At 37.1% G+C, this 27,410-nt stretch overlaps 3 protein-coding genes across 4 annotated transcripts in view; 2 read left to right on the top strand and 1 right to left on the bottom strand.

The window, feature by feature from the left end:
- Positions 1-27,346, top strand: part of LOC106061065 (mucin-2-like) — a 325,575-nt gene extending 298,229 nt beyond the window's left edge. Inside the window, exons 2-3 of one of the 2 annotated variants that reach the window (XM_056019106.1) lie at positions 22,290-22,316; positions 24,406-27,346. In XM_056019106.1, coding sequence (XP_055875081.1) covers positions 24,428-26,722 — 2,295 coding nt within the window. In that variant the 5' untranslated portion in view covers positions 22,290-22,316; positions 24,406-24,427 and the 3' untranslated portion in view covers positions 26,723-27,346. Of the gene's footprint in view, positions 1-22,193; positions 22,317-24,405 lie in introns of those variants that run through there. The other variant, XM_013219127.2, reaches the window with a different exon arrangement.
- LOC129924393 (uncharacterized) lies at positions 3,463-4,098 on the bottom strand. Its single transcript, XM_056018609.1, has one exon. The coding sequence runs from the start codon at positions 4,096-4,098 to the stop codon at positions 3,463-3,465; it is 636 nt and encodes a 211-aa protein (XP_055874584.1).
- On the top strand, positions 8,636-12,874 carry LOC106071048 (putative adhesion G protein-coupled receptor E4P). The gene is made up of 4 exons (XM_056019107.1): positions 8,636-9,409; positions 11,532-11,824; positions 11,918-12,134; positions 12,705-12,874. The coding sequence occupies exons 1-4, from the start codon at positions 8,679-8,681 to the stop codon at positions 12,811-12,813; spliced, it is 1,350 nt and encodes a 449-aa protein (XP_055875082.1). The 5' UTR covers positions 8,636-8,678; the 3' UTR covers positions 12,814-12,874.
- Positions 27,347-27,410: the final 64 nt, after the last annotated feature.

The raw sequence follows: 27,410 nt of genomic DNA, 5'->3' as shown, positions 1-27,410 counted from the left end.
ATCAGTGGAGTTCGGGACGCCAAAAGCGTTTACTTGCATTCTTCACTGCAGAAACGCCTGTTCCTGACAACTACAGCTCACTATTCATCAGTGATTTTCGGGGCAAAGCCCCGACGCTAAAAGCGTTTTCTTGCATTCTTAGCTGAAGAAACGCATTCTCCTTACCTAAAGCTCATTATTCATCCTATTAAAAAAGGAGCTTTTGAATAATATTGTACTTGAAAAATATTCTAATATGAATTTATAGGCCCTTAATACATTACAAATAAAACCGATTTGTTCCTTGAAAAGATCAGATACCCCACATATTTAGATTAAGGCTTTGAGGATCGCCGCCAAAAAAAAAATTCGATAAATAATATTCAATAAAATTCAAGCATAAATTGTGAGTTATAGTCCCAAATTTAACTAGAAAAATATTAGATTGAGTAAAGGTTGGAAAATAGGCTACTCATCTCAATCGTGACTCTTATACTAAAAATTTTTGTTTGAATTCTAACTTTTCCAAAGCAAAGTCTTTCTTAAAATAATTATGATAAATTCATGTGAAATTACATAAACTCTGTCTGGAAATGGGAGGGGCGGTAGAATGAAAACGATTTATCCTCGCTCCTTTTTATAATTTCTGCTAATGATTGCATTTGGCATTAAACAATAAGGGTGGGGCCACTAGATACGAGAATTTAATTTATAGCATATATAAATTATATTAGTGGCTGATTTTTTTTTTACATTTTGTAATTTCTTAACTATAATACAAAAAGAAAAATTATTGCTTCGTCCGATGAGGGAAAGAAGATGGCAAGTATCGCCCCTCCCACCTTTTTCTTTTTTGTATTTACTAATCATAAAATTTGAGATTAGAGTGTGGTGCGACATAATATACAAATGGTTTCACATATATAATTATATAGAAATTCAACTATTTTTGTTCACAAACTATGATTCCTCCATAAAAATATGACCGCCCCCCCCACTCAGAGGGCTAGAGCGGGGAGGGCAGTACATGCAATCGCCCCCCCCCCCTTACCCCACCGAATCGGCCAAGATACCTGAAGGAGAGCGACATAATATCAAATTTATATATCAATGCAACTAATCTTGCTCACAAACTATGATTTCTCCATAAAAGTAGGACCGCCCCCACCCCCACTCAAAGGGCTTAGGTGGGAAGGGCAGTAGAGGTTTCGCCCCCCCCCCCACACACACACACCAATCGGACAACAGGGGAACGACATAATATAAAGATCGGTTAAAATATCAATAACAAGTTTTAATCATATAGATATTTAATTGATTCTTTTGGCAAGCTGTGATTTCTACAAATAAATTGGGCCGCCCCCCCCCACTCAAAAGGTTATGGTTGGGGGGGGGGGGGCGGATTGATGCTATCGCCCCCTCCCGACCCCACCTAATCGGCCAACATACTAGAGGGGGGGGCGAAATAATCTAAAAATAGTTTGAAATATAAATAATTAGTATATATTATTAACATAAGTAATAAATTCGTATACAATTTGTGTGACTTCTATACTAATACTCGTCCGCCCCCCCCCCTTTGGGGGGGGGGTCGGCCGAGTGGGGGGGGGGGGGGCGATCGCCCCTACCGCCCCCCCCCCCCCCCCCTGGATCCGCCAGTGCTCTGAGTCCACCCAGCTCTAACGGGTACCTGACATTAGTTAGGGAGGGAAAGTAAAGGCGGTTGGACATTATGCTGGCCACGTGACACCCACGTAAACCTTAGGCAAGAGAAACAGATGACCTTTGCATCGTCTAACCTTTAGACCACAAGGTATGAAAGGTGAACTTTACTTTTACTTACTTGTAACGCTTATATATGCAACACGCATGCGAAAAAAATGCCTTTCACTCACTAAAAAGCAAAACATATTCAAGAAAATATAGTTTGATCTTATATGAATATGGAATGTAGGATGTGTTAGCCGAGAAGCGCATTTGTTAGTCTTTGTACTGGCCATTTCTCATTGATGTTTCTGTAAAGCACACGGTTTGATGATTCAATTCATGCTTTATGCACTCGTGCTTATCAATGCGAGTGGGCTTGGTGGCTGAGTGAAATAGCGCTTGGCTTCCAAAGCGAGGGATCACGATAATATTTACACAGTTACTCCCCTCTCTTTCTCCCCCCCCCCTCCATCAACCTGTTTCCCAACTGGTCCAGACCAGTGAAAGGATAATGAGAAAACTAAAAGCATGATATTTCACTAAACGAAAACAATCGGTAAAAATATTTATATTCGCACATATTCATTATTGTTAATCTAGATCTATTACAAGTTTAATTACATGACTGATCCAAACTTATTGATACAAGTACGATTAATATAGTTTTTTGTTTAAAGTATTTAATATACTTTTCTTGTTAGTAATCTGGAAATATCAATCTATTATTAGCAGTATGAGTAAGTTCTAGTACTTGATCGCAGCTAAATGAGTGTCTACATTTAATTCATTCAAACAATAAGACCCAGATGCGTAGTTATTGTAATATGTGTATCTTCTCAAACGTACTTTTCTGTCAATAAATTATTTATTCAAACCATGAGACCTTGACGCGTACATTCCGTAACACTGACAAATATTTCTGTGTATTTGAATAAAGGAACGCATTTGATCTCTCGCCATCTTCTTGTGAAACTGAAAATGTCACACCATCACAGAATGAGGAGTTACTGAGAGCTTGTCATGAGAGCGTGTCACTTCAGGAGGACAGGGTTTATGAAACGAATTCTGGTATCGTTTATACAAACATCTTTTGTGCCATCTGCAATGAGGTATGTTGAAATAGAAGATGTACTGAATATGTGTATTTAAATTGTTACTATGTATATTTATGTTGGTGACCGGTCACTTCATCCCCGGTCACTTCATCCCCCGGTCATTTCATCCCCTGGTCATTTCATCCCCTGGTCACTTCATCCCCCGGTCACTTCATCCCCCGGTCAGTTCATCCCCTGGTCATTTCATCCCCTGATATTTTCATCATCTGATCATTTTATCTAACAAATTGTAATTTTAAAAAGCATTAAATGAGCAATATTTAATGTATTCCTTTTTTATTTAAAGTACAAAATTGTAACACTTTAGATAAGAATAAAATTAAAATTAAATGCCATTAAAAACTAAAGAAAACTTAGCATGTATAAATAAAGAGGTAATGTAAAAAAGTGTTTTTGTGTTCATCTACATCAGTAAGATAGATAAGCTATCGATTGTAAGTACAGAAGACGATCCATCGATTCATATTGATGAACAATGTTTGTTATTCTCTTAGCCAGTGTTGCATATTTCATCCTCGGGCGTTCTTCAGTGCCGGCGCTAGCCTGTAAAACTGATGCCTTGTCCACTATGTCCACATAGTTGGATGGTGGCATGAAAATAGAGATTGGAGGGCGTGATGCCAACCCTCCACATCGTTATTCGTTCTCGCAACAACACCGATTACGTCCAGGTATTTATTCCATGTACTTGGAGGGAATAAAGCTGAACCATAGTTATCTCCTCTCCCACGCTGTCTGCGACCACGTACATAGTTATCTCCTCTCCCACGCTGTCTGCGACCACGTACATAGTTATCTCCTCTCCCACGCTGTCTGCGACCACGTACATAGTTATCTCCTCTCCCACGCTGTCTGCGACCACGTACATAGGTATCTCCTCTCCCACGCTGTCTGCGACCACGTACATAGTTATCTCCTCTCCCACGCTGTCTGCGACCACGTACATAGTTATCTCCTCTCCCACGCTGTCTGCGACCACGTACATAGTTATCTCCTCTCCCACGCTGTCTGCGACCACGTACATAGTTATCTCCTCTGCCACGCTGTCTGCGACCACGTACATAGTTATCTCCTCTGCCACGCTGTCTGCGACCACGTACATAGTTATCTCCTCTCCCACGCTGTCTGCGACCACGTACATAGGTATCTCCTCTCCCACGCTGTCTGCGACCACGTACATAGTTATCTCCTCTCCCACGCTGTCTGCGACCACGTACATAGTTATCTCCTCTGCCACGCTGTCTGCGACCACGTACATAGTTATCTCCTCTGCCACACTGTCTGCGACCACGTACATAGGTATGCTCGAAGTTCCGGCATCCGATCGTGTTGTGGCATGGACTCGGCGAGTAATTCAAAGGAATCACTAATGTGTTCTTCACGTACATAGGCCAAAGCCGAAAGACATCTTACCATGCCACGTAACTCATTACAACCGTCAAAGTCACTTTTCATGCCCAATTCATTTACTTTACGTAATACAGCTTGACAGAGGTGAAAATAACATCCCGTTACTCTGCAGGTCTGAAACTTCTCATGTAAAGTTGTCATGGCGGCTTTCTCAAAGTCTGTCACAAATATTTCAAGGCTAAAAATGACTCGCCCATTTTCAAGAAAGAGCGATTGAAAAATATAATAAAGTGAAACATGGTCGTACTTTCACCACACCTTGGCCTTTGATGATAAATTATCAGCGGCACGGTCATAATTATTGTAATAGCACTTCTATCTCTCAAAAGATTCCCACTACTTGCACCACACCTTGGCCTTTGATCATTACACTATAGATAAGTACACATCCAGATTTACCATATAATAGATTTCTCATTAAGAATACAAAGTGGAAAAGGAAACACCATAAACAAAATAAATATGTCATAAAATGTCAAAAAGAAAGCATTCTACATAATCCTATTTATATATAAAATATTTAATTGGGGATGAAATGACCATGGGATGAAGTGACCGGGGGATGAAGTGACTGGGGATGAAATGACCAGGGGATGAAGTGACCGGGGGATGAAGTGACTGGGGATGAAGTGACCGGGGGATGAAGTGACCGGGGATGAAGTGACCGGGAACCATTTATGTTATATGATTTTTGATACTTTCGTTAGAATGTTTATTAACCAAATTCAGTTTTAAAACCATATTGTGCACTGTGTTACAGAATGGAAAAGGCGGATATACTCAAACATCTTCATAAACTTTGCCTACCTGGGTATATACATCCTAGGGACCTAAATGAAATGCTGGGTTTTGGAGAATAAAATACAGGATTTTTTTAGACAATGATATACTGAGTTTTGGACAAAAATACTGGGTATTAGACACTACTTAGGTAGTCGATAAAATGAAATATTACTCGCCAAGTTGTGTCTTTTTTTTAAAAAAAAATAGGGTTTTGAAACTGTAACAAGCAATATAAAAAATACTTTTTAAAAACAAAGCGTATCTAAGGGAATGAACCGCTAATTACTGCCATTTATATGAAAATTAGGGGTTTATCTCCCTTTCTGCTATATAAAACAAAATTAATTAATTAGTACTAAATAATCAACTACGCCCATGATCCATAATAATTTTGAAAATTTAAATATTTCATTCATTTTTGCACGTTTATATTTAATGTTATGGCCAGCTACAAAATAGTTTTGGGCTCGCTTCTAAGAAACTTTTGTCATCTCTGCCTTAGACTATTCAAAATAAAATTCTGGTCTCAGAATAAACAATAGCATCCTTGGTTTTAGACAAATCAAATTATAGACATTATATCTTGTTTTAGTGGACGGTCGTTGACTTGTAACTCCAAATTGCTGGTGGACAACTAAACCGCTGTAGGCGTATTATATCTTAACTTGTAAAGCTTGAGATAACATCGTTTGTGACCAAGACTGAATAAAATTTTTATTACAATATACACAAATTCAGCTTGAAATGAATGAATACATGTAATAGGCTTTAGTAATAATATAAGAACGGTTTTCTGAACAAATCTTACTCACTACAAAAACACGTCTTTTCACTCTGACCATGTTGAGTCATCTGTCCTACTTAAGACGACAATGCTGTTTCTCTTGCATCATTCACAACCAATCGATAACCTCGTCCCACTGTCACCATAGAAACACACATACACACACCACAACACTTTACCTAGACTTACATCTAGACCAGCGGTTCTCAACCTTTTAAGTTCGGCGACCCCTTTTTACAATCCCCCACTTTGCCCCGACCCCTTACATTTACACACACACATACAGCAATAGAAGAGTAGACAATAACAATCCATATTTTCGATGGTCTTAGGCGACCCCTGGCAAATGGTCAATCGACCCCCCTAGGGGGTCGCGACCCACATGTTGAGAACCCCTGATCTAGACGTACGTTTGGTCAATAATATTGTGATATTTTTTTTCTCATGTATTAGTTCCATTTCTTTATCCTGTGTATGTATTGAAATGACACTGATCAAATCTATGTAGACAATCTTTGCTTTCATTTGCAGCAAGTTTACCCAAAGAGGTGGCCAAAATGTGATTGCAGCATCTCTGTTGTCATAAGTACCACTGCATTCGTTCCTTTCACACTTCGATTAGATTTGAAAGATACTGAAGAGAATGTAAAAATTATACCCGGCGCTACAGCCACGACTCAATCTTCCCGGTGTTCTCAAGACGAATGGGAAGCACCAGATGTGAGTACATTTTATTATAGCTAAAATAGAGAGAAGTTCATCAATTTAAAAAAAAAATAATAATTCAAAGGTGTCGAATATAGCGATGCACTAACTATGGCCCGTGGGGTAAATCCAATCCGGCCCAAGACGCCTCGGTGCTGTCCGATCCATCGAACATTTTGTCCACACTGCACAATGAATCTACAATTTTATTGAACTCGTAGCTTTTCATACAAAGCTTATACTAACTTTCTCTGTCTGGTAAAAAGTTTGCACACGTTATTTCTCCCACACCCAATCTCTGATCAAGCTGAAATTTTGCGCAATTATTTTTTTTACGTGACAACACAAGAATCAATTTGAAAATGTAACCAATTAGTTAATTAACTATTGGTAATAAATTATTTTGTTTGGTATCTCTATGAACGGAAAGAAATTAGTATAAGCTGAAGTAGTCCCCTTTATAGGTCGCGGTCTTAGTCTTAGTGAACACAAACATGAACAATTGGTCGAGACTATAGAAACAATAGATAACTGTACAATCTTCCAAGTTCATAAGCTCTCCACTAGCAGAGTGGTTACCGTGTTGGCTTGAGAAGGCTTCAGCCATGAGGTCGAGTTCTATTACAAATTTAATTACATGACTGATCCAAACTAATTGATACAAGCACGCTTAATTTAGCTTTGTTTTCTTTAAGTATTTTTCTATATTTCTTTGTTTTAGTCTAGATCTGTTGCAAATTTAATTCCATGAATAATCCAAACTCAGCGATACAACGTTTCATTTGCAAAAAAAAGTCTTTTACACAAGGCTGAAGGAGATGACAAGATCAAGAAACAAAGAAATGACTAGAAAATAGTTGTTAGCATCGCCAAGAGCAACATGTTTTGAGGCGTAATTCTTAGACCTAATAGATGATAAGAAAATCAGTTTCTAGTGCTATAAGGAATTAATCCTCTTCGTATTGAATTCTACAATTTAAAGCTGAACTGTAAATTCTTTTTATTGCCTCTCCAGAAACTTTGCTTTCAGCTTCATTGCACTCCTGGTAAAATATTTCGTAACGGAACTTGTGTTGAGATTATCGAAGACATTAAAGGTCTCGCTTACGAGATGGCTCTCTATTTGGTTCCACTGAAGGCAGACAATACAACGTTCAAAGGGACACATTTATTGCATTCTGTGGCTGGAAATTTAACTGATGCTATCAAGTTTAAGGTAAACAATGATTGTATGAACAGCTGATATAATATTAAAGGTAAACATTTAAAGTGCTGTCACTTTGAAAAGTTATTAGAATAGAACTAAGACGTGTTTGAAATGTTGCATTATTAACTGAAATTTATTTTTAAACTCCAAAAGTTTACATTTTTAACATTATCCTCTATCCCCATGATTCAGATTGAATGAAGCACGTGACCAAGAATCTCCTGTCACGAACCTGTATAATTTGTCTCATCTAATCATCTAGAATCTAGTTAATTGACACATTTACTTTCACCTGTACCTTAGTCTGTTAGACCGTTGGGGCCTCACAGAAAATCTGTCGACTGTCTCTCTTTATTCCTCTTTGTCTTTTGCCAGAATTATAATCTCTTCCATTGACAGGCTCGTTCAATGCTTGATGTTGTCCTCCCATCGTTTACTCTTTCTGCCTCTCCTTTGTACAAAGTTAATATCAACTCACTCTGTCTGCCTCTCCTTTGTACAAAGTTTATATCAACTCACTCTGTCTGCCTCTCCTTTGTACAAAGTTTATATCAACTCTGTCTGTCTGGTAAAAAGTTTGTACATAAAAACAACCAATTAATTAACTAACTTTTAGGAATTAATTATCTTGTTTGGTATCGAACAAGTCAAAGAGATCGTATTTGACAGATGTCGTGGTTTCCGTTGCATCGCGAGGAGGCTTGAGGTATGAGGCAACATATTTTTTTATGCATTTATAAAACAATCACGGAAAAATTCCCCCAGAAACCATCATTCTCCCCACTTTTTTTTCCCCCAACTGATCCAGACAAGTGATAGTCATAAAGCATTGAGAAAGCTAAAAGCATGAAATAGAGCTAAACAAATACAACTGGTAAAAAATAATCATTTTTATTATTTATTCTTACAGGTAAAGTCATTGTTACTTGAATTAAGCGACGATATTTTGGTTCAGATTCAAGCCTTTCGGAATAAAAATGTTGGAACAATGCATGCGATTCTAGACATTTATTTCATAGACTTTAAAATTGTTGCTATTGAAAGTCTAACAAGAAATGAGTTCGAAAAACAAGTTCTTGGGATATTTTCAACAAACGAATTCGTTCTTGAAGACACGAAGAATAAGACCCAAGTTATGAAATTCGAAATGTTTCAAGTCACTGGAATGTTGGCAACGGATCAATTATCTCAAAGTAACTACTCCGTTTATTCTCATCAAATTTATGACAGCAAAAGAAGAGTTCGGTTTGTAGATATCATGAAATATATCAATGTAACACTGGTTCTACTATGTCGATATGTCCACCTTGATTCTAAATCATATCAAGTGAAAGTCAATTATCAAGTGCTTCCACCAGATATAAGTATAAAAATAGATTTAAATAGAAGTACACTGTACGTCGTAGACCAGAGAGATTTGACAATGGTGGAGGTGGATGAAGATGGTGGACTTAATGTCTGCGTTGAACTACTGGATAAGTTGATAGGACAACAACAACAGAGTTTTCTGAGCCTGATGGCTAAATGGTTGAAAGGGACAAATCTAGTTGAATACATTGTTTCTTTAGTTTGTTTCGTGGCTTCTATAATCTGCCTCCTTACATCTCTTTTTACTTACTGGATATTCCCTGTGTTGAAAACAGAGGCTGCTATAAATAACATGTTTCTCAGCGGCAGTCTTTTATTAGCACAAGTTTCTTTACTGGTCAGCTCTCAGAGGTGAGTTAAAAATATATGAACTATCATTTTCTTTTTAATATCTACGATTTTTAAATTATATTTCAATGGACCTCATTCACCGATCGTAATCAAACAACATTTAGCCGCGTGATAATATTAATAAAACAATGAAAAAAAACGTCACGTGATAGCCTGTGTGTATTACGTAATTTGTATAGATGAGATAGAGAATCACGTGGCTAAATATTGTTTGTTTACAATTGGTGAATGAGGTCCATTAATGTTGCATTTGGCATCATATTGGATTTTTTAAAAAAATATCTCCTTCGTATTAATGTCATATTTGAGTCTGTCTTTGAAATGCCTGTCATTCAAGTCTGTGGTACTTCCAATCGCAGCAGGGCGTTGTGGTGCAGCATTTTATGGCGCGGAACGTTCTAACCTTAACCCTAGCCCAAACCTGCCATAGGATAAGGGGATGAAGGATGGGCAGGATTTGAACCCTGGACCATCAAGACTGCCATACACCGCCTCTATATAGTTGTTGCCTTGGGTGGTTGTCTAGGGGCAGAATCGCTGTGTACAACCCCATACCTTAGACTTGCCGACAACATTTATCTAGCACTAGCACACTCTTAAAGAAGACTCAATTTGATTAGATAGTTAATTTATTAAAACTACTAAACATATGTACATTAAATTCATGTATATTAGTTAGATAGTCCTACACTACCGATCTCAGATAGGGAAAAAAAAACTACCGCTGTAAAAAAAAAAACTGATCTGTCACAAAAATCATGTCACACATTCTGACTCCTCCACCAGCTCTAACTCTCTAATTCAACTCCAACCAAGTAAAGAGCAAAATTGTCCCTCTTCTTTCTATTCAAGTGCACCTGTTGAACAGAATTTCAATCGCTCGTGATAGCCATGGTCAACCCTTCTATACGTGGGGGCAAAAGTAAGACTCTAAATTAAGCCCTGCCTTGATACTACACAAACATGATTTTTGACATATTCCCGCAGACAACACGACCAAGCAGCCATCCATAGTTTGCAATATACAGTCATAAGATACCGGTAGTCAAAAGTATTAAAAACTTTATCTTGAGGAAGGGGGGTGGAGAATGTATACTATATTACATATACTTTAGTGAAAAAAAAATTATTATTATATTATCCTTATTATAAAAAAGTTTTATGTTTTACAAAATTTCGTCAGAACTTCTCGAGCCAAAACGTCTCGAGCCAAAACGTCCCGCGCCAAAACGTCCCGGGCCAAAACGTCGAGTTCCGCTTCCCACTACAACCCTAAACTCTCAACATCCTTAGCTTGTTGCTTTCTGGGAAACAGGTTCTGCTCGTCTGGGCTCTCCTGTGTCATAGAGAAGCTAAACAAAAGATTCTCCGATCTCTCTATGATAGAGACATTAAGCTAGTAAGTGGTAGAGTATCCCTTTCGGATCTTGCTATCTATAGGGCAGATGATGTAAAGGTCATCTCTTACTATGGCCGTCGGTTAACGAGGCTGTCATGTGGCCAGCATAACGACCAACCGCCTTTATTTTTCCCCAAATTAATGTCATATACCCATTAGACTTTGGTGGATTCAAGGGCGTCCAGAGAATCTTGAAATTCAAATTTGCAGCCTTCACCGGGATTCGCACACGGAAGCCAAGCGCCTTACCACATAGAGCTATCCCCTTGGTTTACTTAGTCAATACTGCTGGATTTCTTCGTCTCATCGCTCGAAGTATTCTGTTCCAATTTCTAGGGTAAATATGTCGTTAAAGTTGTATTGTTAGAAAATGTAAGAAATAAAAACGTTTGACTGCACAGTCCTCTGTTGGAACGAGACCAAGCGTCGTACGACGTGCCAACGATCTAGTGGTCTAAACTGCCCACAAGGTGTGACTTTGCAGGTCAGTGTTCAGGCCTTCTCTAACAAATGGTCTCGATTGGAGTCATTACTTACACTGACCAGACAGTAAATGTCTTAATGTTAGTTTTAGAATCAGTACAGACTTAGTACTGCGTCCCAAAATAAATATTATTTCAGTTGCGTCTTTCAAACAAACAAAAAATCGCCTTATTGTAAAGACCATTGAGGTGTTCTTATTATTATTACATTTTGACCATTATCTATTTTATGTATTTCTAGTATAAGAGCGAGTACTCTGTGTACGGCACTTGGTGTACTCACTCACTTTCTGTGGCTGTGGAACTTCACCTGGAGCTTCATCTGTAGCTACCACATGTACAAAGTGTTTGCCTCCAACGTCCCGTCATCCACTACAGTCCAACCCAGAAAACTCTGGATGACAATCACCTGCTCGATTCTCTTCCCAACATTGATCATTGTCACCACTGTGGTGTTCAACTTGCTTAAGTCTGATGGACAAGACATTGGCTATGGACGCTCTGTCTGTTTCTTTAACTCTGTTTTCATTTTTGGTAGGTGTATATGCGCTAATTTATTTTTACATTAGTAGTGCATGCCTTTTAAAGAAATTTCTCTTATGAAAACAACTCTTTTTGTATCCACAGGTGTGACAGTGATAGGTCCACTGTCTGTCATAACAGTCATTGATATTATATTCTTCACTATCTCATTTTATAAAATCTGGAAAGTTCGTCTCCTGGACACCTCAATTACAAACCATGATGAAAATTTTGTATTTGCTTATGCTCAACTGTCCACTCTGTCAGTTGCTTTCTGGACAGTCACTTACCTTGCTGTTACCTTTGACAACGGTGTTCTAAGGTAACATTTAGACTTGCACTAACATTTATTGTAAATAGTAAAACGATTTTGTCCAAGTCACTATAAATAGAAATTTTTGTGGTGTATTCGTTGTGCAAAATACAGAAGCATAGATAAACGAGGTATTTTGTGTTCATTTCGACACTGCATACGTCAATTTCTAAGCTCCTGAGGTTGTAACATAAATTTTAATGTTTACAATTCCTCCTATAAGCTTCCGAACTCTAAATGTGTTAAACACAAAAGGTGGGTGCGTGGACATGGATCTCGAAAAAGACTGTAACGATTGTTGTAAAAATTTGCCAGTATATCTTGGGGGGGGGGGGGAATACTAGCTTATTGACCACACAGAGAAAATTCTTTTTTTTAAATATCACCTTCACCTCAGTTATTCCTAAGTCTGTTGGACCGTTGGGGAACCACACAAGAACAGACAACCGTCTTTCTCCTTTTCTCTTTGTCAAAATATAATCATCTGAAAATTCAATTTGGTCTGGAGATGTAGACGAACTTGAACATAAGTTAGCGAAAATTTCCGATTATATTAATGATTCTCTTGCTGATCCACAGACTTCTCTCTTCTCTACTGAATGGACTCCAAGGAGTGCTGATGTTCAAGTCTTTTACTTGTAACAAGAGCGTCTTTATACACTTCAAAAAAAAACTGATGAAAATTTAAGCAAGAAAATCTCAACTCATGGAGAGCATGGATTTCATGACCAAAGTTTAACGAATAAATAATTTTGAACAAAGTATGTGGCTTGTTTCTATTTTTCCACTTGATGTAATGATTTCCCATGTCTTCTATGTTAAACCATGAAAATATAGGTCTAAATATTTGGCTATGTAGGAATAGATAGACAGACATGTATTAAGGATATATAGATGTGTATTTGTGTGAGTGTTTTTATGAAATATAAGAGTCTTGACTTAGTCTTGTGGACAGCAACAACACCGGTCCGATGTCGACTCTGGGCAGCGTTCTTCATCTGCTCCCATGTCATTCCATTCCAGTCACACGTGCATCATATTATTTGGTTGATCGATTCGTGGCAAGGTCCCAGTGTTTCCCAGCTACGATGCCGTTCACAAATAAAAGTTATTCTCTTAAACCTGAAACCAAAGATGGATCGAAAATAAAAGAAGCGCTAGACGAAAAGATGAATTGAGAAATAAATATAGCACTAATTGCAGGTATCCTCTGCCAAGAAATAAATATAGCACTAATTGCAGGTATCCTCTGCCAAGAAATAAATATAGCACTAATTGCAGGTATCCTCTGCCAAGAAATAAATATAGCACTAATTGCAGGTATCCTCTGCCAAGAAATAAATATAGCACTAATTGCAGGTATCCTCTGCCAAGAAATAAATATAGCACTAATTGCAGGTATCCTCTGCCAAGAAATAAATATAGCACTAATTGCAGGTATCCTCTGCCAAGAAATAAATATAGCACTAATGGCAGGTATCCTCTGCCAAGAAATAAATATAGCACTAATTGCAGGTATCCTCTGCCAAGAAATAAATATAGCACTAATTGCAGGTATCCTCTGCCAAGAAATAAATATAGCACTAATTGCAGGTATCCTCTGCCAAGAAATAAATATAGCACTAATTGCAGGTATCCTCTGCCAAGAAATAAATATAGCACTAATTGCAGGTATCCTCTGCCAAGAAATAAATATAGCACTAATTGCAGGTATCCTCTGCCAAGAAATAAATATAGCACTAATTGCAGGTATCCTCTGCCAAGAAATGGTTAAATAGACTGATCAGTTCCTTGCCAGTTTGGCACATGTATGATGTTGAGCCTACTGAGAATAATGCTCACAAAGAAACATTCACGGAAACGCTTTAAAGACCAGCTTAGGCGCCCTCTTGCCTTAGCTGACCTAGAAGAAAGCACCTGGTTGCATGCGGCCTCAGAACGTGACAGCTGGAGGTCACTCACAAATGCGGCGGCATACACATTTGAGACTATAAGAAAATACGCTGCCGAGGACAGGCGCAGACGGCGAAAAGAAAATCTTAATCGACAGGCGGACAGTGGTTGTGCTTACCCTGGATGTGGCAAAATATGTAGGTCACAGCTGGGGCTGCGTAGCCACGGGAAATATTGCATTCCTCAACTAATCTTTGCACACGATGACAAGCCTTATGTAACATTTGCATTCACGCATGGATTTAGTACTTACTAGTACCTGTACCAATTGGTAAAAGTATCCCTTTCAGACCTTGTGATCTATAGGGCAGATGATGTAAAGAGCATCTGTTTCTGTGGCAGACTATGCGATCCATAGGGCAGATGATGTAAAGAGCATCTGTTTCTGTGGCAGACTATGCGATCCATAGGGCAGATCTTGTAAAGAGCATCTGTTTCTGTGGCAGACTATGCGATCCATAGGGCAGATCTTGTAAAGAGCATCTGTTTCTGTGGCAGACTATGCGATCCATAGGGCAGATGATGTAAAGAGCATCTGTTTCTGTGGCAGACTATGCGATCCATAGGGCAGATGATGTAAAGAGCATCTGTTTCTGTGGCAGACTATGCGATCCATAGGGCAGATCTTGTAAAGAGCATCTGTTTCTGTGGCAGACTATGCGATCCATAGGGCAGATCTTGTAAAGAGCATCTGTTTCTGTGGCAGACTATGCGATCCATAGGGCAGATCTTGTAAAGGGCATTTGTTTCTGTGGCAGACTATGCGATCCATAGGGCAGATCTTGTAAAGAGCATCTGTTTCTGTGGCAGACTATGCGATCCATAGGGCAGATCTTGTAAAGGCATTTGTTTCTGTGGCAGACTATGCGATCCATAGGGCAGATCTTGTAAAGAGCATCTGTTTCTGTGGCAGACTATGCGATCCATAGGGCAGATCTTGTAAAGGGCATTTGTTTCTGTGGCAGACTGCGATCTATATGGCAGATGATGTAAATGGCATCTGTCTCTGTGACAGACTATGCGATCTATAGGGAAGATGATGCAAAGGGCATCTTTTTCTGTGTCCCACGAGCAACGAGGGTGTCATTTGTATATGGTGTGTTTGTGGAGTTACCACCACGCCTCTACTCATATATTTTGATAGAAAGGAAATCATTTGTGATTTGTGAAAACGGTGATTAAGACAGCGTAAACTAACAAAACCGATTCAAAGTTTTCTTTATAATTGACTAGCCGGTTATGACCCGCCTTAGTTTGGGTATTACTGATCTACTGGATTGAATTTAGATCTATGTCAAACTTGGAGAATATTCCCTTCACATTTTTTTTATAAAATAAAAGTAGAGTGTGAAAATGGGATTACCCGTTCAGCAGACATATTCGTATCCAATATAAAATTCTTTAAAAAACAGTTTTACCCAATTTATAAAGTTTCATTCTTTAAAAATGATAAAGTTAGGTACTTTTTGTCTATTATTATGGCCCTCCAGTTGTTTGAGTGACATAACATATACACTACGGTCTTCGCAGTGATCTAATGAACATTTATGCCAATTCTTATCAAGATTGGTTAAACGGTCTTAATTTTTATTTGTGACATACATACATACATACATACATACATACATACATACATACATACATACGCCTTACTTTCTGCTTTATATTATAGATTAGTAAACATACAGTCTTTGATTACTTTGATATAATCTTTACATTAACCAACATTGTTAAATATAATCTCTTTGTCAGATTTTTTTTTTACTTGGCTCAATGGCTACTTAGGAAAACTATATCTTGGATGACACTAGTTGTAGATACTTACTAGATACCATAATGTAAAGTCCTTTTGCGTGTACTAGTGCTGTGTCTTTGCTGGTAGACGTTAGCCTGGGTATGTCTATGTGTAGATAAGTATTCACCTGCTTGGACTGTGTTTAACTTACATCTATAATAAGTTGTTTACAACAAAGTCTGATATGGGCAGACACGTAGTTTAATGATCGTAAAGAATCAACAATCAAGAATAATAATAATATCCAGCCATATGCCGCTGGCCATACAAATAGTTACCACTGAATGTATCGAAGTATGAACATAATCACTAAGACACTTTAAGACTCAAAATACAATATCTCATATAGTCTTCTCTCTACTCATCTCAAAAAGTAACTGCCAGAATCACTGAGTTAATATAAGGCAAAAAACGAACACATTTATAAACATCCCGTGTATACTATTCACTATCATTCCTGGGGATGTAAGGTATATAACTGTTTCGTACCAAAATATCAACAGACAAGTAACATATTCACTCTACTTGCCCCTTACACTCTGCACGTTTAATTTTAATTATTTTACTTAACTCTAGCTATCTTACAGCTCTTAACGACTTATTCTATACCCAAAACCTATCTCCCCTTATCTGTGACATCATATCTCCTGGTGATTTTTTGCTGTATATTCTTATGTATAACCAATTATACATAAGTTTGATAAATGATTAATTAATTACGACTTAGTGAAAAAAATAATTGGTCAGTGTCTTCTAATTCATGTTTTGTTAGAAGCAATAAAAAATTGTGCAAAGTTTCAACTTGATCCGAGAAGTGAGAAGTAACGTGTTCAAAATTTGGCACGGAGAGACTGACAGAGCAAGTTGGTTTATTCTTTTGTTTGGTATCGAACAAAGGAAAGAAATTGTACTTGAATGATTTGGAATATAAGTTCAATTAGCTCCCATTTTGAGTTGTAGGTCGCCGCTTTAAAGGGCTGACTCCCGAAACCTTTCCCATGTTTGAATCTAGCTGCAAGGCAGCCTAGGTTTGAATCCTCCTAGGTGTGTAGGCGACCATGGCTAACGAAACCCTCCTGCTCTAAGCTTACTGGTTTACGTGCCAGTTACTCGCCTTTGCCCTTTCTGTTAGTAAAAACAGTTCTGCCGGACCCAATGTCCGAGCCACACGTAAAGGGCAGGAGTCGGACTGGTCGTGAGAGACTATTTGAGACCCATAAATCCCATGCAGAGTTGATTTTAATTGTATATTTAGTCTTAGACGTAAACGTCATTGTTTTGATCACATGATTACCAGCTCTGGGTGCATACAAGTTGTCATGTAATAAGGCGAAATGAAAAACCAAGAAACGGTGAGACTGATGTAGCCTCAACAAAATTAAATTCCTTGCCTTCGCTCAGGCATTACCAGTGACACTTAGCAACCTTTTTTTTTTAAATAGCTTCAAACAGCTAGTATGACTAACCGATGTAGGCATATTAAATTCTTGAATGAAATAGAATTGAAATAAACTTAAACACTTCTTTGAAAATAAACTGAAGATGACTTTTATTTATGACTCTACACGACTTCATCTTGAGAGTAGATAGATATGTAGAGTTAGAAATGAAACAATGTTAATAGAAATCTAACTCATTACAGCTACACATCTGCAGTACGTCTCTTGTTTATCTCTCTTCAGTTTTCAACCAGCCCCCATTGACATCAATTACCACATATCACCCTCTGAAAAAATAATATTTGATCAGAATTCACTCCGCCTACACAAACCAAAATTTCCTTTCTCTCGTGGTTCCATTATTTAAACACTCCAGATCAATAGCGCGTCTTTCATGTTCTAGCTGCTAGCATGTTCATTGCGATATAACCCAATCTCTTTTGTGGAGGTAGTTGTGTTTGAGGGAGGGGGGGTATGCCCAGGTATGTTCCCGTGCTGCCTTTAGGCTCTCAGCAAACACAAATCTGCTCGAATTGGATTCGAACTCGACCCTTCTGGATAAGTAAACATTCAACTTATGCCAGCTAATCACACATCCTCTTGTTGACTACATCACCCACCCACACCCCGGTCTCCACGTCTCCACGCTACAAGGACAAGAATATCAAAATGACTTTTTCATATTTTGATTTTTGTTCTCAGTCTTTTTTTTTCCCCTTGATAATCTTAAAGGTTGCGTTCAGTTTAACTCTTTCTCTCCGTAATTATTTACCACATTCTGGTGGAATCAACGCTGGTATCGTCAGGAGAGAAAGATTTAATTGTTAGCTGACACAAGATGATCTGTTACGTCTTTCCAGTTGTTTCTCCCAGTCTTTACAAACCTGAAACTGGAATGTCCTTTTTTTATAATTATTTGGGAAAGGCGGTAAAAAAGTATTCATTCTACCCCCACAAATTTGCCCGGAGTTACTGTCTAGCTTAAGATTACCAGGTTATGTACTGTGAACGTGGGAACAATATAGATTTTTTTAAAATGGGAAATTCATCAATTAAGCATACTATAGTTAGCAGTTTAATGGATTTTCATTTAATCTAAAAATAGTTCACCATAATTTTTATGGCCTTTTTTTTTGTGTGGAGTTCTCCGATATGACATCAAGTGAATTCACCATGTAACTATTGCCATCAAGTTTTTAAAACTTTTGAATGGAATGATTATTGCAAAACATGCACTTAATAACCAACTAGATTTCGATCCAATGCAATGAATACAACACTGTCACCGTCGATACAAAAAGAAGAGACATGCACGTGTCGAAAGTGTTGCCGATACTGTTGTATTGATAGTTCGACTAACGACTTGATACCACAGGATACGGAGATTTATTAATTTTATTATTATAACATTGGTTAATATTCATATGTACTCAATGAACTGATAGTTATGAAGATCTAGTTAAATCGTGGGTGTCCCTTACAAAGAACGCATCACGAATGAAGAGATTGGAAACAGAATACAGCTATTGGACCACACGATGACCTGCTAACCACTGTCAAAAACGTAAACTCAAACTCTATAACCACATCACAAGGTCCTCGGGGCTCGCAAAGACCTTCCTTCAGGGAACAGTACCAGGAAGAAGATGAAGAGGAAGACAGAGAAAGCGATGGAAGACAACATCAATGAATGCACAAAATTCTATCGAAGGCAAAGAAATGAGAGGAATGGAGAAAGACGGTTGACAGATCTTGTGTGGTGCCTGCCCCAATGGTCTAACAGACCAAGGAGTATGTGAGAGTGAAGTTAAATGCGAACCTTGCCTAACTGATGTTATGGAATGATTATCTAATTGATCTAATTTTTTTTTTTTTTTGTAACGGACCAAAAATTCAAAACCTCAAGAAATATAACTTTTACCTAAAAAAAAAAAAAAAACTTTTTCCTTTAGTTAAGCGTTCCGTTTGTATAATGCAGCACCGCATTTCACGCGAATACTATGAAACACTACTTATTAATTGTTTCAATTTTAATTGTTTATATTATATGTGTACTAAATAGATTTATTCTCTTTAATAAAAAACAGTAATTGTAGGTAGTTAGTATGATAGAACTTACTTACATCGACTATGAATAATTGTGCAAAGTTTCAACTTGATCCTAGAATGGGAAGTGGGAGAGATAACGTGTACAAGTTTTGTACCAGACAGACAGACAGATAGATGGAGTGAGTTAATATACGCTTTTAAAGCCCGGAAATGACAGAGTAACTCAGTAAGGGCTTATTTCATTCAGGTCATTTGTACTTTTACTTTGTAAATTCTTTAGAAAGGAACACACACACAAACACACTCGCACATACATACACACATAGGCCTACATACAAACAGTCTCGCACATACATACATAATACATAGATACAAATACACACACATACACACATTACAAATATACATACATACAAGCATTAAATACAAACATATACACATGCATATATGATACATACACACAGTCTAGCACACATGTTTTCCTCCCGGATCACTTCATCATTCGCTGAGTTAACTGTCAAGTCTTTTTCCTGTTTAAAGCCCCTGACCACGTGACGTTGAATCAGTGCTGCCAACTGAGAATGTTAATTTCCGATTAATATTCACAGGAATAAAAGTTTAGTGTGAGTCTGCGTGTGAGTTTATCACAATGCCTGAGAAAACACTAACAGCTACAAGTCCAATAAGATTTGACAATTTGATTAGGCTGTAAGAAAATGGTGTGTGCGTGTGTGTGTGTGTGTGTGTGTGTGTGCCTGAGCTAATATCAATTACAATTATGAAACGTTATTTAAAAACAATCCTAGAAATAAATACAGAATTCCAATTGCAAGCACTTTCTCGCCGATTGTGGCGCACAAAACACAGAGCTGTTGTACGTCTCAGCTGCACGCTTGAGGTAGAGTCACAATTGAACAACACCCTCAATAGATTGCCGAGTACCACACTCACCAGTCTCAGACAGTGCAGACAGTTTTCTCGTGGATCATATATAATATTTTTGATATTTAATGTTTGGCTGAGTGGTATAAACCGTATAGCTACCTAAGAAGTCTAGAGTTCTAACCCCGACTCTTACCTGGTTGGCTGAACTCCTAAAGACATCATGGAAACTTATTCTCAGATACCCCCCCCCCCCAAAGATCTACAAAAGACGTTGGCCTACTAAGTATTCTATTGCAGGAAAGCAAATTTAAAGAAAACGTTTTCAACCACAGAAGCAGTCTGTTAAATGACAAAAACAGCCGAAAAGCAATTCTTAGTTCATATCTTATCTTATATAATTTAGACGTTACTTCAAAAAAGAAGATGATTACGCCCTCCACGTCATGCTTTTAGTCATGCATATTAACCAATGACCTGAATTCTGCCAAGTATCTGATTTTTCTGGCTAGCTCAGGCAACCCATTCCATGCTCTAATAGCACTAGGGAAGAAATTGTTCCTATATATGGGACGAGGAATGTGCCTTTATCTTTGTGTCTTTCTGTGTATTTTATTAAATTTTGTTTTTGTATTTGAAGATTATGGTTCAGTGTTTTATGTATAATTGCTACTTTAATTTTAAGTCTTCTATCCTGAAGGCTTTCTACATTTATTGATTTTACTATCATGTTTCAGTTGTTATTGTACTACTACTATTTATTTAGCTACGTGGAAAGGTTTCCTAAGCCTTTCATTGCCTTTTTACAGAGCTTATATCAATTCACCCCGTCTTTCTGTCCAGTACAAATTGTGTACACGTTATTTCTCCCTTTTCCCATTCTCTGATCAAGTTGAATCTTGATCACTTTTTTGTAATCGAAGACAACACATAAATCGACCAAAAAAAAAAAAACACCAAATCTTTCATTAAATAGTGGTGAGGAATTAATTTTGTTTTATATCTCATTTTATAAAGAAAAATTAAAAAAAAAACAACTCTTATGAGATATGGCAGCAACTGTAACTGAGTTTTTCCACGTAGATAAGCTTTTTTTTCTTTTTAAGTAATTTTGTTTATATTTTGCTTGTTACAGACTTAATATCAAGTCACTGTTTGTTACAACTTTTTGAACACGTTATTTCTTCCACACCCATTCTCGGATCAAGTTGAAACTTTGCACAATTATTAATTGGCAAAGACAATACTTGAATAAATTTTTAAAAAATAAAACAATTATTCAATTAATTACTAGTATTTAATTATTTTGTTTGATACTAACAAGGGAAATTAGTCCTTCAGTATTCATAGATAAGGCTAAATATTTTGGGATTTTGTCCCCTTAGATACTTTTAGTCGTTATTTCTCCCACACCCAGATTGTCAGATTTAGCTGAATGTTTAAACATTTATTGAACGTAATAAATCATATCAATTTCAAAAAATAAAACAATTATTGGTTATCACTATTTTTTTATATAGAATAAGAGAAATAACTTCTACATTATTGAGATATACCGTTGTAAATGTGAAGTTATTCCCTTTAGCTAAGCTTTATGCAAGCTTTGTTTTCGTCTTTTAAAGTATTGTTATATTTTGCTTGTTTTTGTTTTTTTTTTATTATTGTCGTCAAGATCTTTTGTTAAAAATACTGTCCTTTTCGTTGTTAAATAATCAAAAAGTCCTAGGCCCTAACTGTAATCGAAGTCAAAGTTAAACTAAAAGAGACAAAATACTATAGCTTAAAGATCCCTATGACTACAACAAATATGTTAAAAACTATTTTGTCTCCAAGCTTGTAGAAAGAAATATAGACAGCTTTGGCAACATAGCTTTAGTCTTTAATACACCGAAATAGAAAAACCTAAATTTATCAACCGGGATTTCTATTGTCTATTTATAAAACGGTAATACCGCTAATGACAGCAGACCTATAAATGTATTTAAAATCACCGAAACTCTTCCTATTGCAGTCTCACGTCCTATTCCAGTGCATTGAACATATAGATCTAAAGCAACTATAGCGATAGCAAAGGTAAATTATGTGGACATCTAAATCATGTTTGTTTTAAAAGTGTGATTACTGTAGTGGGCCCGTGTTGGTTTTCTTTTAATCTGTTTAGATGTTGAGTCTTTTAATTACTTTCTAATAGATCTAGATCTAAATGTTTTTATCCTGTTCATTAATTTAAACAAGAGATTTGAGAGCTTATTAATCTTAGGCATTCTAAACTATTCGAGATCTATGTCTATTCGCTACATAATTGCTGATCAATAATAACAGATTGGAAAATACATCATCCCTTTGATTATATATATAGGCTATTTCATAAAAAGTTAGAAACCTACTAACACATACTATATTATAGTTATTTAGGTCCAGATTGGTCTAGTCTTCGGTAGATAGTATAAAATGAAGCCATGAGGTAGAAGCCAAAGAAAAAGAAAAAAAAATAGATCTAGGAAGTAGCCCGTAACAGTGAACCATTAACATAGATCTAGACCATACAGATAGAAGTGATATTATATCATACCATTATCAAGGTCATGTGACTTATATAGGCCTACTATTAATGAGCCTAATATTTATGAGAACTCGTGAGGATAGTTATCTGCTAAAGATTTTCTCACAATCTAGTGCTCTGTCTATTCTGAGAAAATGGCTGGAGCTAATTTTAACTTTGGATATATTGATTCTAGGCCTATACTTGATTCATACGTCATACTTGAGCCTGTGTGTAGGTTTAAATAAGTCTCGCTACGATATAGGCCTAAACTTAATAATACTGATATAATAATAATAAAAAAGAAGATTCGGCAATATCTAAATTAACTTATGGTGATAGCATTCATTTATTGTGTTTTTAATCTTGTAATAAAAATACGTTTCTTTAAAACGAATTTTGTTAAACTGACTTAGGATCTAGTTAGTCTTAGCTTTTAATGTTACAAATATTGACAGTTAAATGCTTGGTCTTCGCGGAGAACAAGACAGCGCGCTGGTATAGGCACCGGGAGAGAATCGGTTCTTACATCTTTATGTCCTAGCAAATAGAACAAGAAATGTGTTTTGATTTTTCTAGATTTTATATTTTTTAGACCTTAACTCACTCCGTCTGTTTGTACACGCTAGTTCTCCTACATCCAATATTCGGATCAAGTGGAAACTTTGCACATTAAACTAGTCACTTTCCCAAACAACACACGAATCAATTTAAAAAAAAATTAAACCAATTAATAAGTAATTAGATGCGTGACTTGGCGGAGTTTAGGCCATTGGTTAATATGCATGACTAAATGCATGACGGGTAGGATATAATCATCTTCTTTTTTGAAGTAACGTCTGTATCATATAAGATAACATAGGATTATTTTTTCTTTAAATCTTAAAGTATTTAGAAATATGGCTGTAAATGTGCAATTTTTTCCGTGGTGTAAACGTCGGTGTTTCTTTTTTGTTTTTTTTTGTTTTTGTTTCTTGTTTGTTTGTTTTTAAGTAGGCTATTTTCTATATTTTGCGTGTTAACCATTAAATGTGATTATATCATTGATGTGCTTATGTTGCATGTGAATACTTGTGTGATGAACTTCTGAATTTGTCTTCATATTTTAAAAATACTTTCTTGAGACGACAGATGCACATTTAAGCTGTGTTCTAGGGTTAAAAAGAATTTTTAAATATATATCTTTTCCTTTAATATTTATTGTTCATAAATTTGGTTTAATTATGGGTAGTCTATGATAGTTTTTCATTGGTTATATCACTTAAGTAGTTTTAATTGTAGCCCAGACCCTAATCTTTACAATACTCGTGTTTCCAATTAGAGGCTAGGTCTTCTGATTGGATTATCATAGGAAGTAATTATCGTCTTCTATGAAGGAACGCTTGTAATTTATAAGGTAGAGCTTGTTAATATTAGTGCTGAGCATGGAATGTGTTGCCTGAGCCAGCAAGGAAAACAAACCAATGACTTTGCAGAATTTAATTGATTAACATGCATGACTATATTGGCCTAGGAACACGCGTAGGACGTAATCTTTTTTTTTAAGTAACGTCTGTATTTTATAAGAAAAGATAAGGACAAATTGTAGGTTCAACTAATGTATACTTTTCTGTTTCATAGAGACAGTAAGGACTGCATCAGTATGGCTCAGGCTTTCGCCGATGCATTTGCCTTATTTAGTGGCTCGCCATTGACGGAAACAAGTGTCGTCAAACCAAAGAAGAAAAGAAAGCTATCCAGGAAGACGGGAAGTAATGCCAAACAATCTACGCCTTACAAAGTATTGGGTTCTTTCGGTGAAGTGGAGTGTAAAAAGCGCAGAACGCAACAGTTGGAGAACAAAACAAGCTCTGACTCTAACGGCTCTGTAAATAACTTTGTGTCTCATTATCTGAGAGATTGCTTCGAGGAGAAATCTCTTTATCCCAGTTATAAAACGAATACACCAGAACTAAATGTACATACGTCTACAAGCAATGCCAACACCTGGGAAACTGCTCTCCACGTGAACAATCAATCCGGAAATATTGAAACTAATTCCTTTCAAATTGCAAACAATAATCCACAAGAGCAGACGAGCGTTTCTTTTGGCAGGAATAACCATCCAACGGCTAGCAATGCTCCAGATGACGTAATGCAGACAGCTAAGGTAACAAACGGAACTGCTAATCTAGATTCGTTCTCTCTAATCCTGAATGACATTATAGAATCCTCCAACCAGTTTGAATCAAATAACTCTTCCCAGTCCTCTCAGGAATATCCCATTCCAATAACATCTTCCCAAGTGACAGTGCCAGTAACGGCTCATACAAACATAGATTCATTTGTAGCTAGACAACAACGACAGGGCAATCCAGTGCAGACCCAAACAAAACATGAACAAAGTGTATCAACAGGTATTCCCATGGCGTCCAGCTGTATTCCCAAAGCTAATGTAGTATATCCAAACATCACCACTGTCTCAAAGGGGAGTACCCCAACCCGAGGCATAGACTTTTTAACTGACAGTGATGAAGCAATATCTAGGTTTTTTCAACAGGCCAATCCCTCCTCAATTTCTAAAAGGATTCCAGAACAGACAATTTACAAAACAGAATCTAACTACATCAACCCATCTCATCAAAATATAAATGTACAGCCACAAATTGTATACACACAGCCAGCAAGTACAAATCAACCTACACAGCAAGCATATATAGAACTACACCATAATTTTAGTCAGAAATCGAAAAGCCAAACATTGAAAACACAGCTAGCTTATGCAAAGCAGAAAGAATTAACCCAGACATCACTAATGCCCCAGACAGCAGTAATGACAGCGATACAACAGCAATCAAACACATTGACACAGTCAGATTATTTACAGCAAGCATCAACAAATCCATCCAAAATACAGAACACATTAGCACAGGAAGCACTAAGACTGTCACCACCACAACGAAGTCACCCGATGGCACACCAAGCATACATTACACCCTCAAAGCAAGAACTAATACAACAAGTTCTAACACGGAAAGCAAGAGCCCAGCAAGCTTCAAGGCAATCTCCACCAATACAGCAACCGTTAACATTATCTTGTACTCAGCCGTTACAGACAGCATACAGCCAATCTGCTCCTACACAGAACAGTTACAGACACCAAGCACAACAACATTACACCCAGCTTGCACCCACTCAGCCACAGCTCACACAGCCATTCCTCACACAGCCATCCCTCACACAGTCACAGTACAGCCAACCATCCCTCACGCAGCCACAATACACCCAGCCATCTCTCACACAGTCACAGTACAGCCAACCATCCCTCACGCAGCCACAATACACCCAGCCATCTCTCACACAGTCACAGTACAGCCAACCATCCCTCACGCAGTCACAATACAGCCAACCATCCCTCACACAGCCACAATACACACAGTCAGCCTTCACACAGTCACAATACAGCCAACCAGCACCCACTCTACCACAATACACCCAGCCATCTCTCACACAGTCACAATTCACTCAGCCAGCCCTCACACAGCCACAATTCACTCAGCCAGCCCTCACACAGCCAGCCCTCACACAGCTAGCACCCACTCCGCCACAAACTTTGAACCACCTTCCAACCGCCTCAATCAACAACAAAGAACGCTTGGACGCTAAGAAACGAGAGCTGGAGTATTATCTAATTTCAACATCTTTTACACCTGCATCTGATAGTTACACACCAGCCGTTGCAATGAATTCATCACAGCCTAAGCCAACACATTCACCTACCCCTAACCTTGCTAGCCCCTCTGACAGACTCCCACAGAGGTCCACAATCACAAGTTCACCAGATCCCAGTCTGTTATCTTATCAAGTGTCTGATGCTTCAAGTCCACAAGCAGAGGATGAGCTCAGCAGTGCTGATTCTTTTTACTTAAATACTCTGCCAAGTTTGTGTTTTGCTTAACAAGTACTACATTCAATCAAACACACACACACACACACAAAACAACGAATACTTATTACAAATATAAAAGGTTGAGCACATGTCCAAGGCTTCAAGACTCACTAAGTGAATATAGCAAGAAAGTCCAACGGTTATTAACATGGTGATCCTCACCAAGTAGGTGATTATTGCTGTCATTTCTTTCTAGCCCTGTTTACTTGGAATCTATTTGTAAATATATTTGTTCTTCTTCCAATTGCAGTATATATATATATATATATATTTAGCCTAATTGTAAAAAAAAAAAGATAAAATTGATGTACATAATTTGTATAGTTTAAATATATGTTTGTGTGAGTTATTATTGATGGTTCTGACCTCTATATTACCTCACATTTTTCAAGGATTGTTTTCAAAGCTTTATAAATTGTTATCCTGATCTTTCAGGTTGGTTGCTAATATTTTTTTTTATAATTTTTTTAAAATGTTTGAAATCTGTAAAATATATATATATATATTTAAGTTTAAAAATATTGATTTTTCATTCTTTAAGTGCTTACAGAATAGTGTTGAATTCCTATGGGCAGCTAAATTATTTTAATGTTAAACTAATTTATTTTGTTAATTATACAAGACAATAAATTTCTCTATAAATAATTAGAATTTCTTTCTTTTATGTCCTAAAAAAAATATTTTTTAGAATGTCATT

The sequence above is a fragment of the Biomphalaria glabrata genome, chromosome 2 (assembly GCF_947242115.1).
Source record: "Biomphalaria glabrata chromosome 2, xgBioGlab47.1, whole genome shotgun sequence".
NCBI classification, from domain to species: Eukaryota; Metazoa; Mollusca; class Gastropoda; family Planorbidae; genus Biomphalaria; species Biomphalaria glabrata.
The sequence above is the reverse complement of the archived record's forward strand: the minus strand, read 5'-3'. Positions and strand labels throughout refer to the sequence as shown.